The 17,143-nt window shown below is 41.8% G+C and overlaps 1 protein-coding gene across 1 annotated transcript in view; it reads left to right on the top strand.

Moving 5' to 3' along the window:
- The window catches only part of UNC80 (unc-80 homolog, NALCN channel complex subunit), a 5,631,640-nt gene that overhangs the window by 3,050,518 nt on the left and 2,563,979 nt on the right, over positions 1-17,143 (top strand). Inside the window, exon 30 of the mRNA XM_044060513.1 lies at positions 13,261-13,461. Coding sequence (XP_043916448.1) covers positions 13,261-13,461 — 201 coding nt within the window. The remainder of the gene's footprint in view (positions 1-13,260; positions 13,462-17,143) is intronic.

The raw sequence follows: 17,143 nt of genomic DNA, 5'->3' as shown, positions 1-17,143 counted from the left end.
TTAAAGTGCCTTCCAAATCTCTCTGTGGGACCATATCCTCTGAGGTAAAGAGCACTATTTCCTCACAGTTGGTTACCCCACAGTCTATTTCAAATTCGTCCATGAGGCGTTTCTCCCACACTGCTGAAGGTAACTCATTGGCAGTGGGTTCAGGCATTTCCATTAGGAGACATGCCCGGATGTGCTAATGTGATTTTACAGAACCCTTCAAATCCTTTTGTTAGTGCTCCTTTTGATGGATCTTCATTGTTCGCCCCAGAACTGTGAGATACACTCTCTAGGTGTGAGCATTAAGGGAACCCTATCTGCAATCGGAGTATGTTTTTTGACTCCTCAGTGGACCTTTTCTAGGAACCAGTTAGGCAGTCGGAAAATGTGGCTCAGTAAATACCAGGGCCCCTTTCAAGATCCACTTAGAAATAGTTCCACCAGGGACAGAGGAGAAAATTCAAATGGAAGACACCGTCCCCATGGCAGAGGTGGTACGCATAATCAGAGATCTAGGCATACCTTCTCTGACAGATCCTGTTGGCACTCCTGAAAGGGTGCCAGACTGTCCATCTCTGGAGACAGTCGGGGGTCATCCACCCCTGCACCAGAGAGCCTGGTTAGAAATTACAAAAGATTCATGGTTGCGGAAGGTAATATCCATAGGTTATACCTTCGGATGGTCACCGTTCAGTTTACTCTGCTATTTCTGCACAAGGACAACTAGATGTGATTGATAGATCTTCACAATGCTTGCTATCATGTCAAAATGAGAAGACTATTTAGAAGTTATATCTATGCTTCTGTCTGGGGGCTAGTCATTACCAATTCAGAGCACTGCCCTGTGATCTCACCACAGCCCCCAAATGTTTACCAAGTGCATGGCAGTAGTTACAGCTCACTTGAGATTGCAGGGATTCCAAGTGTTTCTGTACCTGGATGGCTGGCTCCTGACTGCTCCAACCAGGCATCATCAAATCCAAGCACATGACTACTTCCTCCAGCTGTGTTCTAATCTGGGGAGATCCATCACTTACAACAAATCTCAGCTCTATCCTGCTCAAAGTTTGGAGTTCATTGCTGCTGTTTTCAATACAGACAGTGAATTAGCTTCTCTCCCTCTGTCTCAGTTTCAAACAGTTCAGTTCCAGGTCAAAAAGATCATTCAGAAATCTTTTCTTTCAGCTCATCTGATACTCCAACCATTCGGATCCATCTCAGTGGCGATCACCCTAGTACCACTGGCCAAGTTCCATATGAAAGTCCTCCAATGGACACTTACAACTCAGTGGTCTGTACTCCAAGGCCCATTATCCAGGCCAGTCAAGATAACTCAAGCTTGCAAAAAGTGCTTTCTTTGGTGGACCCACTTCAAGTACACAAAGGCTGCCCTTTTGTTTTTCCTCAGCCCAAGGCCACCGTGACCACGGATGCTTCTCAAGTTGGGTGGGGATGGCATTACTTAGGAAGGACAGTCCAAGGTATATGGTCACCCAAAGAGGCCAACTCACATATCAATGCCCTGGAAATAAGAATTGTCTTTCTAGCATTGGAGGCCTTTCAAGGCACTCTTCCAACCAGGAGTATTGCGATTCAGATGGACAATATGTCAGTGGTCTGGTATATCAGCAAACAGGTGGGTACCAGAGTTTACTCTCTTTGTCGAGAAGCTACAAGAGTATGGCAATGGGCGATATCTTCCAATCGCTTTCTGGTAGCAATGCATACAAGTTAAGCAGGTCCATTCTGATGCCTTATAAGTGGTTTCTTAATCTCAAAGTTGCGGAGAGGATTTTCCATTGATGGGACCAACCATGCTGTGATCTCCTTGCTTCTCCCCTCAATAACAAGTGCTGCAGGTTCTTTGCTCTGATTCCCCAGTGGGAGAGTCCATGAGAGATGCTGTTCTTCATGTTTGGCCTGCCAGTCTCCTTTATGCTTTCCCCCATTACCTCTCATTTGCAAATTTCTCCAGAAAACATATCGATTGGAGAGAACAGCCATCCTTACTGGCCTCGTCAGTCCTGGTTTTCCTTCCTTTGGCATCATCTTATAATCTACCATAGATTTTGGATCCAACTACAGACCTTCTGTCTCACCCGACAGGCATAACTCTTTTGGACATTTTAGGCTTCAAGTTGACTGCACAGTTTCTCCAGTTATGTTGATTGTTAGACAGTCCCCCCCCCCCCGTTTGTCATATTCTGTCTTCCCATAAAGTTGCCACTAAAAAAATTACAAATGTAAAATAAAGTGCTGTGGGGTGAAGCACCTAAAGATCACTCCTATCACCCCCAGACTAATAATTTTAGGGAGAGGATAGAGTCTGCACTAAAGACCATGCTATGGGCATTTGCAGACCAGTTTAAGAGAGACTAGGACAAATATTTGCCCCATCTGCTGTTTGCATACAGAGAGGTACCCCATGAATCCACAGATTTTTCACCCTTTGAGTTGCTGTATGGGGGTATGTTGTGAGTGGACCTTTAGATTTGATTCATGATTAGTGGGAGGGTGAGTGTGGATTCTACAAGAAATCTGTTGTGGCATTATGTCCTAAACCTCAGGACAAGGCTTAGGGAGCTCATGGGCTTAGCCCAGGAGAACCTGGCAGGAGCCCAACTGCAGAAAAAGGTCTGGTATGACAAGAATGCTCAACCCTGAGAGTATGCCGTGGGAAACCAGGTTATGGTGCTCTTTCCTATCAAACACAATAAGCTGCAGGCATCTTGTGAGGGACCATTTGAAGTGGAAAGAAAGGTCAGTAATGTTAATTACACGGTAAAACCATGCTAATATGATGAAGCCTTATGATAATTGACAGGTCCATGTGCAGAATATTTGCAGTGGGTGGCAGGAGGAGTCTGAGGGGGATCTGGTGACTGATCTGCTCAGTGAGGCTCGGACGGACACTTCAGTGGAATAGGTAGCAATGTCACAGTGGCAGTCCCCTACCCAGGTTTGAGAAATCTGTGTTGAAGGAGTTTAGGGGCATGTTTACTGGGAAACCTCGGTGAGCCCACCTAGTGCAGCACCATGCGAATACAGGACCAAAAAGTCCTTTCAAACAGGCCCGTTAGGGATGCCTGAGTGAGTCAGACAGACTCTGAATGAGGAGATGCAGGAAATGTTGGAACTGAGGGAAATCCAGGAGTGCAGCAGTCCCTTTGCCTCCCCAGTGGCACTGGTACCAAAGAAGGATGGCAGCACCCGGTTCTGTATGGACTACAGAAAACTTAATAGTCACACAATGTCTGATGCTTACCCCATGCTTAGGACAGATAGTCTTAGAGCAGCTAAGTATCTGACCACTATTGACCTGATCAAGGGCTACAGGGCAGGTGTCTTTGACTCCCACCGCTAGAGAGAGGTCAGGCTTTTTGACTCCTCCCAGATTATATATATTATATAACATATATATATATTATATAAGATATATACAGTCAAGAAAATGCCCTTTGGGATGCAAAATGCCCCAGCAACCTTCCAGAGGCTAGTAGATTTTAACTAGCAGGAGCAAGAGACTATGCCCTTGCTTACCTGGATGATATTGCTCTCTACAGCCATTCCCGGCCAGAACATCTTCAGCATGTCAGGGAGTTCCTGAGTAGTCTGCAAATGGCAGGATTGACTATTAAGCCCAGTAAATATCAGGTGGATATGGGAGAGAGATCTCCTACTTGGGACATAGAGTGGGAAGTGGGAAGATCAGGTCAGAGCCTGACAAAGTGGAAGCTATTGAGGTGTGGCCTGCCCCTGTTACCAAAAGACAGGTGAGGACATTCTTGGGACAGCGGGGTACTTTAGAAAGTATGTTCCGAATTATAGTACAATAGTTGCCTCCCTCACAGACTTGATGAGAAAAAACAGTCCAGATAGGGTAGTGTGGACCCCAGCCTGCGAGCCGGCATTCCAAACTCTTAAAGTTGCTTTGGGAGGACCCCCTGTCTTAGCCAGTCCAGATTGCAGCAAATAATTTGTTGTGCAGGTAGATGCTTTAAGCCATGGGGTGGGGGCTGTACTCAGCCAGGTTTTCTCAGAGGGAGAAGAGTACCCAGCTGTATATCTTATCTATATATTCCAACCCAGGGAGGAATGTTATGCAGCTGTAGAAAAAGAATGTCTAGCCATAGTATGAGTACTGCAGAAACTTCAGCCCTATCTGTATAGAAGGAAATCCACTGTGGTTACAGACCACAATCCCTTAACATGGCTGCATCATGCCAGCTGGCAAAATAAAATGCCAAGTAATTAAGGTGGAGCCTAGGGTTACAGGCATATAACATAGCAGTGCAGCACCGTAGTTGGGTCAGCAATGCTAATGCAGATGGGCTGTCAAGACATGTAAAAATGTTAATGTGTTCCCAGACAGGCCCATTTCTCTTAAACAGTGTCACTTGAAAAACTAGCTTGCCTTCAAAGAGGGCGACATGTGATGATATGAGGTAGTGCCATCTGTTACCGGAAGAGTAAGGCAGTGTATGTGTACATACACCAACATAGGAGTTTTGTAAAAAATTGTATGTTATTTGACTGTCACACTGATTTGTACAGATGTGTTAGCTAAAAAAATATTTGTAAAGTTGCTTGTGTTAAAATGCATCAACAGTGCATTGAGAAAAGAGATATACATGTATGTCAAACAGTATTATTATAACTGATTAAATGTATATGTTTTAACAGAGAACATTGGAAGGGTGGAAAGTTTGAAATTGTGTTACAGCTTTCAGATGCTGCCACAGATCTTAGCAAAGCTCTGTGTGTATTGTACCAGAGTCAGGTGATCAGAGGTGATGTCATCCTCTAACCCCACTTTGGAGCCTGACAGGAAAGATTTCTGACAGGATATGTATCTCACACATCCACACAGAGAAAGAGAGGCATCATCTGGCTTTTGCTGTGGTAAGACACTCAGCACACATCAGCTTGCCTTGCTTTAGTAAGTAGTCAGGGACATTTAGTGAGAATATGTTTGTATTGTTTTCTGCATATGTGAGAAGTTATCCAACTGTGTTATTTTTTTTTATATCGCTGTGGTTGAAACTCTGTTGTTTATTGTAGTCAGTATTTTCCTGTTTTCTGTTTTATTATTTAGAATTAAATATTATAATACCTTTCATTGTGACTGGTCATTTAGGGAATACTTTTAACATCTTGTGAGTAATTATGCTTGTTTTAGTGACACTGTGGTCGTTCCCGAAAGCTTTGCTGCGTTGGTCACATCCTACCATTTGTATTACTATTAATTTTACACAGTATAATTGTAAGAGCCTTAGGATAGCTGACTGAAGGTAACGTGATTACCTCAGAGTCTGGGCAGAAAGGGGCACAGCTAGTACATTTGTGCTAGGTTTTTCCAGGTGTATACGTGTGCATGAAACTCAAATGTCCAAGTATGTGTGTCAGCTACTAGTTACATGGACACAGAGCTTCAACGTGGTCAGTGTGGAGTTTTGTGTGGGTCTGGAGAGAGAAAGAGAGTCTAGCCCCATGTCTGGAGCATGCTCCTTGTGTCTGTTAAGGGAAATTGTGCTTGGTGCAGGGAGCTGCATCTGAAAATACTGTGCAAGTCCATCTTTCGTCTTAGTGACCATCTCTCACCGGAGTCAGTGTTGAGGATTGTGTCTCCTTGATTGCTGGCCCAGAGAAGGGGCCCATCACACAAGGTAGGAGGGAAAATCTAGTAATCAAGGGTTTGCTTCCTCCACTTACATCTACTATGTCTTCTGAAGCAAGACCTCTGTCTGTTTCTCCCACTACTAAAAAGAGGAAGGACAAAGCTAAGGACAGGTCTAAAGAAAAACATTGAGAGAAGTCTGTAGAAAAAAGGAGTGAAGATAAGAGATCAGAAGAGAAGAGGATAGGCAAATCAAGAAAATGGTCTCCGGATCCATCCAGCTTATCGAGTTCAATACTAAAAACTTTGTGGGAGTCAGATCCACCTTTCAGTCAAAATCAAACTCCCTCCCTCACCTAGAGATATCTTTTCTCCAGAACCACTGAGGGTTCAGCTGGATTCACCAATCTTGCAACATAAACTTCCCTCTAGGCCGCCCTCAGTAGCTTTGTCATCAAGGTCAGGATGATTGACCAGCAGTCTCACAGAAATGAAAGATGACTGAATGATGAGGAACTTTTTGAGGACACAGATCCAGCTGGGAATCCTCCCAGTACAGGCCCTGAAAGGAGGTCCAGGCATAGGCCCGTTGATCTCATCCCACTTTGCTGTGATGCAAGTCACTATTTGGATTCAGCTGCCATAGGTCATAACCCTTCTGGCGTACCTCAGTTTGATCCGATAGTCCAAAAAACTTAGGCTTCGACTACATCCTTTATTCTCTCAACTCTAGATGTTAAAGGGTCAGAGTGAGTCCAAAGCATCTGTGTTGAAGTGCTAATGGTGGAGTTGACCCCAAAGTTCTCAGAACTGTTTCTCCTCAGAAGTCTCACAGAAATGGAAGTCGACTGAATGATGAAAGTTTTGAGGACACAGATCCGACTAGGAGTCCTCCTGGTACTAACCCCCAAGGGAGGTCTGGGCACAGGCCCATCGATCCCATCACACTTTGCTCTGGTACTGGTCTACTGTTTGGAACCAATTCCTATGGGTCCTAACCTTTCTTGCATACCTCATTCGGATCTGACAGTCTAAGAAACTTTGGCTTTGACTTCTTCCTTTACTCTCTCTCGATTCCAATGTATTTGGGTCAGGACAAGTCTCAGAGCTGTAGGGATAATGTAAGTACCAACAGTGGAATCAACCTCAAAGTTCTCGGAGCAATTTCTCCCCTGTTGGTACCTCAACACTTGATAGTTTGAGTTTGAAGTCCTCCTTAGAGCCGATCTCTGTTGGAATGGGGGAAGCTTCCAGAACCAGTTGAGAGGGGAAGTACTTTCTCACTTCCAGTGGTGGCGGTGGCTTTCGAGGCTGTGGAAAGGGCTTTGGCTGCTCCGAGAAGGCAGATAAGTGCATTGACTTTGGATCCATCCCAAGGACCAGTGGAACTTGTTCATTATAGCTTTTATTCAGATCAACAGGGCCAGTCAGAGCCCATGGGCTTCAAGACGGCTCGACATTTGAGCTCCCAGTCTGATTATGATCTGTCTCCACCAGAACCCTACAGACATGTTCAGAGAAAAGAGCTGTTTAAATAGAAGCACATAGACTCCTCTACTGAATCTCTTACTAAGAACACAAATTTGGGTGAGGAAGAAGGATTCCCCATATCCCCTCTGGAAGACATTTCATTTAGGAAAATCTTGAAATTGATGAAGCAGAAGGGGCAATGGTCCACTGAACTCCTTCTTCAGATTAGTCCATGTTCCCCCCTCATTATGCACTTATAGATCTTATGGCACAAAGGGCATGCAAGGACCCTGATGCTACACAGCCAATCTGTAAAAAAAAAAAAAAAAAAAGAAAGAAAAGAAAAAAAAGACAGAATCCTAACAGCCCCAAAAGATAGAAGGCACTAGCCTAAAGGACCTACAGGTGATGCCATGGTGGTAGCAGCAGCCATGAAGAAAGAACTGTCTGAACATAGGAGTTTTGTTCATTCCTCTAACAGAGAATTGAGGGTCTTGGACAGACTAGGGAAGTGGGCATATGCTTCAGCGATCTTTGCTCTCAGGGCATTGAGTTACTTTGCTCACTTGACTTGTTTCTAAAGGGACTTGATCAAGGAGATGTCCAAATCTCTTTTAGGTAACTTACCACTGGATGTACAAATGACAGTGGACACCCAAGTGTCTACCCAACAGTCTACATCTAATGTTGCCATGCACCTGAGCAAATGGCACACACGCATTATCATGCATTGCCATGCCTGGATGTGGCTTTGCAGCTGTGTGGAAAGCTTCAAGGCATCCTCCATTAATACCCCTTTCTATGGTTCCTCACGTGGATCAAAGGTAAGAGATGCTTACCAGGAATGAACAAAATGGTAAGACCCTGTGTGCTGTAGGAGTACATTTCCCTACTCCACAAAGATCCAGAGGGGATCAAAGGGAAGTAAGAGAATGTGGTTCATGAAATCAGTTTTCATGACTCTTGTGGATGTAAACCCCTCCCAAGGCAGAGGGGAGGTAATTTGAATGGAAGTCACTCCAGGCAGAAGAGGACTACAGAATTAGGGGTTTTGTGGTCCCTTCACTGAGAAACCCTGTCATCACCCCTGAGGGGTTACCCAACTGCTACACTCTAGAGTCAGTCAGGGGACACTTAACCTTGCAGCCACAAGCCTAGCAAATCATTACTTCCAATTTGTGGGTGTTAAGGATAATCACCAGAGGTTACACCATACCCTTCTTGTATCAATGAAACAAAAGAGTAGAGATTCCCAATACTTCATCCAATCAGTTGGAATCCGTAGTAACAGAAGTTTCAAAGTTGCTAAAAATAGTCATCCAACAAGTCCCCCAGAACAGTTAGAATCCAGAGTATATTCCAGGTTCTTTTTAGTTCCAAAGAAGACAGGGAACCTTAGGCCAGTACTGGACTTAAGTCACCTCACTCAGTTTGTCAAATAGATGAAGTTATGAATGGTCAAGGTACAGTCTATATTATCTCTGTTGAGGAAGGAAGATTGGAAGTGCTCTGTCAACCTCCAAGATGCCTATTACCATATGAAGATTCATAGGCAATCCAGTAGATTTCTCCATTTCTGGCTGGGAGCCTGACATTACCATTTCAGAGCACTGCCATTCGGTCTCACTACAGCCCCTCCATGGTTGTTCACCATAAAATTATGGCAGTGGTAGTAGCTCACCTACAACTGCAAGGTATCCAAGTCTTCCCATATCTGGATGAGTAGCTCCTAACTGCTACCTCCAGTGATCTACTGGTACTTCATGAAGCTTTCCTGCTTCACCTTGCAGATCTTTTAGGAATAACTATCAATCTTGCAAAGAGTAAATTGTCCCCTACTCAACAAATAGAATTCATAGGATTTCATATCAATAGAATTTAACAAACTGCCAAACTTCCCACATCAAGAGTCCTGTCATTAAGACTGGTTAGTTTTCAGGTTCTTCAGCATCCTTCTCCACAAGCACAATTGATTCTATGTCTGTATGACCTGATGGTCTTTCTGCCATCACTTTAATACTGCTAGCAATATACCACATGAGACTGTTACAATGGACTCTGTAAGTCCAGTGGTCACAGAGTCTCCATCCCCTCCATGACAGAATCCATCTCCCTCAAGTATGTAGAAACCACGTAAGTCGGTGAATAACCTCTCCATCAGTTACAGAAGGGACACTGTTCTGTTCACCAACCTTCCTGGTCACAGTAGCCATGGACGCTTCCCTTCTAGGGTGGGAGGGGCATTTCGGGGGAAAGATGGCTCAAGGGATGAGGCCAAACTTCACATCAGTGTCTTGGAGGTGAGAGCACTCCTCCCAAATATTGCAGGCTGTCCAGGACTGATTACCCAAGGGTGTGATTTCCATTCAGATAGACAATATGTCAGTGGTATAGTACATCAACAAACAAGGGGGAACTTATTCCCAGGAAGCCATGTGAGTGTGTCAGTGGGCGATATCTTCCCATCGTCTTCTTGTAGCAATGCATATTTATAGGACATCACATGTAATATACAGCGAAATGTCATTTCCGTGAACGGCCACTACAGCAAACTTTTTCCTAGGGGAAGAATTGCTTGGCAAAGCAGAAATGATACAGCATTACAAACCTAATGAAGTGGGGGGTCTTTATCCCCCACCCCCACAATGTGGGGGGATACCCCCCACCTGAACTAAATATACCAACTCTGAGATCGCACTACAGTGGGGAAAAGGGCAAATCCACGACAATAGCCAAGCGATTTAATTCCCCTAGGAAAAAAATTGCTGTAGTGGCCATTCACAGAATTGGCATTTAGCTGTTTATTGGTCGACAAACATGTGTTCGCTGACCTGAGCTTTCGATAACGTAATATAGACCCGAACAGGTGTTTCCAGTTGCCTCACAATTGGTCTCTCAAACAAGCAGTGACAATAGAAATTTTCAGCTGCAGGGGCCAACATTGTTGCAACCTCTTTACCTCCTACTTCAACAAGTGTGGCAATTACTTTGCATTCATCCCTCCACAGGGATGGTCACTGAGAGATGCTGTGATTTCCCAGCAATACCTCTCTTGACAAAATTCATACAGAAAGCCATGAGATGCAAGACCAATGTGATCATTGTTGCACTGTTCTGGCCCCAGCAAGTTTGGTTCCACTTCTTTTGGCCTCATTTCCTACAGTCTCACTCGATGCTCGATCCCATTCTGGTTCTTCTGAGTCACCTGTCCAGGATGCCTCTACCAGACCTACAGATCCTAAAGTCAACCACAAGGTTCCTTCAATTATAACAATAGCCATAGATGCCAGGCTGTCTTTTTCAGTAGTTCCGGTAACTTCTTCTCAAAAACAATCAACCAAAAAGAATTATAAAAACAAATGGAAAAGTTCACATAATTTCTGATTCTCAAAAACAGTCAACCAAAAAGAATTATAAAAGCAAATGGAAAAGATTTTCTATATGGGCGTGATCAAACGAACTGGGCCTTTTTTCTGCCTCTCTCCCATTTATACTGGAATTTCTTTCAGAACTTTATCACCAGGGTTCCAGTTTTTCTACGGTCAAAGTTCAAATGGCTGCTATTTCAAATTTTCATGTAGGTCATAATGATTCTTTCATTGCATCTGTTAGGCTATCAAAAGCTTTCCTCAAAGTAACTTTTTTTTTAGTGAGGGCTTCCATTTGAGAACTAGTTTCTCCATGGATGTCACATTGTTGCTCCAGTCACTGACTCAAAAACCTTTTGAGCCTGCAGCAGAGGCTGTCTTGAAGTAAGTTTCTTAGAAGATTGTCTTCCTGATGTCATTTTCTCTGCTAGAAGAGTTTCGGAATTACAAGCACTTCCATGCAAACCAACTTTTCTCGTATTCCGCAAAGACACAGTGCTATTGAGAGTAAACCTTACCTTTCTCTCACAAGTCTCATCTGAAGCAATTTTGAATCAATCTATTGATCTGCAAGTAGTTTATCCCAATTACTCTAGCAAAGGAGAACATATGCTTCATACATTAGATGTTCACCGACAAATTCGATTTTACTTACACCAAACCAAAGATATTAGAAAATCAGATCAACTATTTGTCTCCTTTTTGAAATCAAAATTGAGAAACCATGTATCAAAAGTTACACTTTCTAAGAGGCTGCCAGACTGCATTTCCTATCTTTATAAAACTCAAGGTTTGTCTCTACACTCAAAAGCAGAAGCTCATTCCACTAGAGCAATTGCTATCTCTACAGCATTCATGAAAAAGAGTATTGATGACATTTGTGCAGTGGCAACTTGGCCAACAGTTCATATGTTTATATCTCATTACAAGTTGGATGTGCAATCTAGAGCCTACATATTCTTTCGGTCTGCCATTCTCAGGAATGTCCTTCCTTGATAGCACCCAGATCCCTTTTAGGCATCTTGGGAACAACATGGGACAACATCGGATACAAAAGTTATATATTTAGCATAATGATTGATCTGTGTTCTTTCATTTTCATCTGGTTCAACATCCCACCCACCTTCCCCCTTCCAAATTGTGATCTACAAACTTCTGCTGCTTGGACCTTTTTTGTTTAAAGTCACCTTTCCAATCTTAGCATACTTAATAAGATTTTATTTTATTCCATGTGAGTTTTTATTCTTATTGGTATAGTTTCTCTGTGATCAGAAACATTCAGCAAACTTGATCTGAGGTAGTTTAGACAGAAGGAGAGAATTGTGGGTAAGGAGAAGTAAGAGTCTGTGATCCAAAGCTCTGGGAGAAAGGGCTGAGGTCAGATTCGACTGGATCAGACAATCCAAACAGTGAACCAGACAAAAGTGAGACAGCATAGCTATCATCATGGTAAGTGTATAACCTTTGTTTGTCATCATAACCTGTAAAAATGCTGCACTAATACTTAACTTATCAATATACATGCTCTTCTTTTTGGCAGGTTTTTGATTTACAGGCCCTTATTTAGCCTGTCATATCTGTGTAAAGTAGTATTGAAGGATTAGCATAAAATTGTAGTTGAGGTGATAATACACTTATTCACTAACCACTTGTAATACCATCCCTAATGAAAACCATCTCAGTCAAAGCTGAGGCTACATCACAGGCTTGGCAGAAACCTAACTGATTTCAGGATCTTGGATAAAGAGATCTTTCTTCCTTTCTCCTGAGCACATCTTAATTATGGGAGATAAAAAAAAAGCATAATAAAGTAGTCAGCATTACGGATGACTTGGTATGTTTTGTTCATTTTTGGAATAGCATATCATGATGAAGGTCCACTGAATATATATATTTTTTTATTTTCTTATTAATTTTATTGAGCCCCCCCCCCCTCCCTGCTTAACTTTATACAATAAGAGCTCTAGTTCCTGAAATGGCTATTTGTTTATTAATTTAAGTTTAAACCTGGGCACTTGGTCCCGAGGACCACCACACTGAGACTAAGTGACTTTATATTATATTGTATCCTGTGCATAGACTGCCCCACCCCACCAATCAAAGGAGGGTGATCTCAGCCGCCATGCTATTAATGCAGATATAACACCTCTTGACCTTTCCATAGCAGCCACTGCATCCAAAAGGCAGCAGTCCTAGTGGAATGATATCACTATGGACATAAATATATACTTCCCCAGTGACCTTCTGCAGGCGTCCTTTAGAGTTTGTTTTTCTGCTGCTGTACCTCTAGTCTCCAGAAGAAGTCCTACTTCTCCTCGTATGGGAGTAAAGCTGTCCATTGACAACTAAATTCCACTCTGGACGACCCTCTGACTTACATAGGTTGTAATCTTATTTTCTAGCACTCCATATTGAAACTGTCCATCTGCTCAAATGGGCTAGCTTGTCACTGTTAAATTAAATTGATAGAATCAAACTGTAATGTGCAGTCTGTGGAAAATGTTCTCTGTATGTATGCTAACTGGAAGACTAACAACTAAGAAGCGTAGAATAATTCTAGCTTTACAAGCTTGATATTTGTTTCATGAATTTGAATGAACTTTGTTGATTACTACTGACTAATGTAAAAGAGACATCCAAAGATCATGGCACACATCTATTGTCTTCTCTTTGTGTAACGTTTTAAGTGTCATACATGTTTATTTTTTTCTTGCTTTTTTCCATTCTTCTCTAATTTTTGTATTTATGCATTTATTTTTATTGTAATATTGTAGCACATGTGGTCTGATGCCTGTGTTTTGCCTTTACTGCATATAGGTGATGATACTTCTGTGCAATCAGCAAAGTTTTATTTGTACTCATATTGACTACTGCCATCCAAGGTGTTATCTTCGGCATGGTCGCTCCTGTGCTCGCCTAGTTCGAGCCCTTAAGCTTCTTTATGGTGACACTGTTGATGCCCTTCGGGAAGACAGTTCGACTAACCAAACTGTGTACAGGAATAAAAAAGTAAAAGAGGTAAGCATAGATTATGTGCATTTGAAAAATCTAGTTCTTCTAGTACTAACTAGAGTAACACTTAGAAACAAACTCATTCACTAGTCTAGTGGCATAGAGTGATAAAGCACTGACAGCCCAGGAGACTTGAGTTTGAGTAGTAGCTTGGGCAGTTGATAGAGGTGGCAAGAAGAATGGATGTGCCTACCCTGGGAGATAAGGGGAGTAGAGCTATTTGTGGGTTATAGCAGCCTTTTGTTGGAAAGGAGTAGGCCCATGGCCTAGGGTATATGCATGCAGTCAACCAAGCCACTGCAGTTGGCAGTGGCCTTCATTCTGCAGGTGCACAGGCATTTCCAATGAGAGAGATGTTGTGGGATGCTTCTGTGATGCTGATTGCATATCTTTCTGCTCAGGGGTGGGGTTAGGGTAATTAATTAAAATGCCATCATTGCCAGGATGCCAGCTACGACGCAAACAACCCTCAGTGCCGACAATGATAGCTCCCACCCTGGTGGATAGGGCAGTGATTCTCACCACCTGGAAACAAAAGGACCCTGTTCTGATTCATGGAAACTTGATAATTGACAGGCACAGGGCCAAAAAGTTAAAGAAAAAAATAAGCATATTCTGGTGGTATCATGTGCCATCAGAGAGATGCCAAGTGATATGCATTTTTTGTAAGAACCCCATTAAAATACGTTAGGCATTAAGCTCAAAGCCCTGTCACTATACTGTGTATCCCAAAGACTGCTAAGAGGTGACCTGTGTCTTGCATATAAGGCATCCTCCATGCTGTTCATGACAGGTATAAAACCAACATCCTTTTTCTCATTACCATAATGATTAGCATTCTGACTTTGTCAATACAGACATGCCATTTGTGCTAGCAGATGTCCATTGAAACAGAATTATCTATGCATTATATATGTATAAATGAGTAGCATTTGGTTAGTGAGTCTACAAATAGATGCCTTTATTATGATGAATACCATTTGTAAATGTCTATCTGAGTTATGGGTCCTGTAAGCACAACAGGAGGTATGTATATAAACTAAATTTAATTCTGCATTTGTTGTATCTGAAAACTAGCATGCTTGAACAAGTCTGCAAAATTAATTTTTTCTCATAAATATTTACTACATGCAATATTTTTTTCTGAATGTATCTATGTTGGAGCTTTTCTCCCCGGGCCTCCGCTAAAAATGGACATGTATCCAGCAGGACTATCCCGGTCAAGAAATGTAAAATAAATAAAATAAAAATAGTGAATTATTTCTTATTTTTTCTCTATAATCTGACATAACTGGCTCAGCACAAAGCAATATTCCATTGTTTTTTCCAAGATGCCTTCAAACTCATTGACAGCTTAATTTACGCTGTTCCACTGTAAAGTGGAAATTGATAGTGGCCAGTAATTATGCCAGTTTTAGTAAAATACAATTACTGTCTATAAATACCCTGCCTGTATGCCAGCAAAGAAGAAATTTGGAGAGCTTGAAAGAAATCAAGTAGAAAAGAGAAAACACTGATTGGGAAGACTCCTGCAGTTGCTCAGCAAAAGCAGTTCAAACTCCATCTTTAGCCAAGAGATGGTTTCCAGTAATTTAGAGAAAAAGTAAGTCAAATGTGCTCAGAGCTGATTAAAATAAATGAAACATTGAAGGAGTATATCAACTCAAATAACAAGAAGCTGGAAAAAATGGAAGAAGCTTTAAACAGCTACTCAGATGAACTAATAAAACTGAAAAAATAGAGGTTGAAATGAAGAAAAGGTTGGCTATGTATGAAGACTGCTCAAGAATAGCTGTTTCAAAAAAAATGTAGAGTTAGAGGACAGAGTACACAGAGAAACCCTGAAATTTTCTGCTATACCAGAGAAGCTGGAGGGACCAGACTGTGTTAATTTTATGAAAGCAGAAATAAGTAGCTGGACTTGCATTCCACAGCAGTATTTGTTAATTGAAAGGGCACATTGTGTGTATGCTCCAAACCTGGCCAAGAGAAAACACCCAAGACCTGTATTAGTAAAGATGCAATTGTACTAACAGAAAGAGCTGATCCTGACAAACCTGTTGCAGAAGGGCAAAGTATTAAAAATTGGAGGCAGCAGAGTGTGTAAATGATTATTCACAGTACACCAGGCAGAAGAGAAGCAAATTTATCTGACCAATGATGGAATGTTGAGAGGCAGGTGTGAGATTCAAGCTATTGTACCTAGCTGGTTTCAGAATATTTTTCCCAGAGGATCAAAGTATTTTTTGATGAAGAACAGGCTATGAAGGAAATAAAAAGTTTATCTAACAAAAAGCCAGCAAACAGAAGGAGAGTCTGCTTCTCTTTCTTCTGATAATAAAGCTCACGGATAGGCTTTGCCAATGAAACCTTTTCTGATGTTCCAAAGGGAAATGCTTGAGAGAAAGGAAAAAAGCACAGGAGCTAACTGGAATAATTGAGAGTACCTTGGACTTGATCCAGAGTCTGGGGTTGGGACATGGAGATGAACAGGAAGACCAGCAACATTGAAATTAGTGAATAAATATTAAACTGTAAAGCATCAGTCACATTTGTGAAATATGGGTTTACAAGAAAAAGTGGTAAATTGGACTTTTTTTGACTTTGTTAAACTTGTGAGGAATTGGAATACATATGCCACACTTCATGTCATGAATGTTTGGAATGACGCTGAAGGAAGAAAAAGAAGAGTAATTGTGAATGTCTACGCAAGTAAATAAGATGACACTGAATTTAATGAAGAGTTCTCCTTTGGCAAATAAATGTTCAATGTAGGTGGAGAGACATCTTGTACTTGTGTTTCCATGGAGACAAGCTGACTATAGTGTCAAATGATAAAAACCGGAGCACTTTTTAAGGCTAAAGGTTACATTTTACAGAAAGCATATAAGATTTTTTTTTCACACCTAAGAGAGGAGTGATGACAAAAACAGACATCCCTTAGAGTAAATAGAAACACAGGCTGTAACATGCATGTTAGCATGTATAACATTAATGTTAGGCCAAGTAAGGCCTGTGTGTGGAGCTGATGATTTGGTACAGTTGTCCCTATCAGGAGAGTTAAACTTCATTGTTTGAAAATGTACATAGTTTTGTGTGTTTAAATTAATAGATTACTGGGGGGGGGGGTTATTCCAGGGCTTTCACTGAAACAAAAAGTCTTGTAAAATGTGACATAGGTTCAAATGGCGCTGACCAAAAAACAAGTGTATTAAAGATCAACCTGCCAAACATTAGTAGGTACATGTAGCACAAAATCTGGAAATAGTCATTCAGTAAGTGGTCATATATAATAGGCGGGAATAACAGTTTACTGTCAAAAAGACGAATCTGGATGCTTCTTTCTGTGCTGATGAGTATTCCAAGTTCAAAATTCCTGTTAGTGAATGCCACTGTGCATTCGCTGATATGAACTCGAAGTAATGTAACAGAGATTGTGGTACAGTGCTGTATGGGACATTCATAACTTTCCTCACTGTAGTGTGATCTCAGAGTTGGAATATATAGTTAGCAGGGGGTGTGGGGAGTGCAGGGGGGCAAAAACGTGATGTAAGGTGTAGGAGTTTCACTTACATAAACTCCTATACGGATATCAAGTGCTTTGTTTGGTGAAAATCTACGCATGAAAATGATGCATGGACGGTGGAACTCTTCTGCTATATCTTTCATATTTTCGACATTTACATCA

Source organism: Protopterus annectens, chromosome 2.part0, assembly GCF_019279795.1.
Source record: "Protopterus annectens isolate FY-2018-M chromosome 2.part0, PAN1.0, whole genome shotgun sequence".
Lineage (NCBI taxonomy): Eukaryota > Metazoa > Chordata > Ceratodontiformes > Protopteridae > Protopterus > Protopterus annectens.
This window is presented reverse-complemented; position numbering and strand designations above follow the sequence as displayed.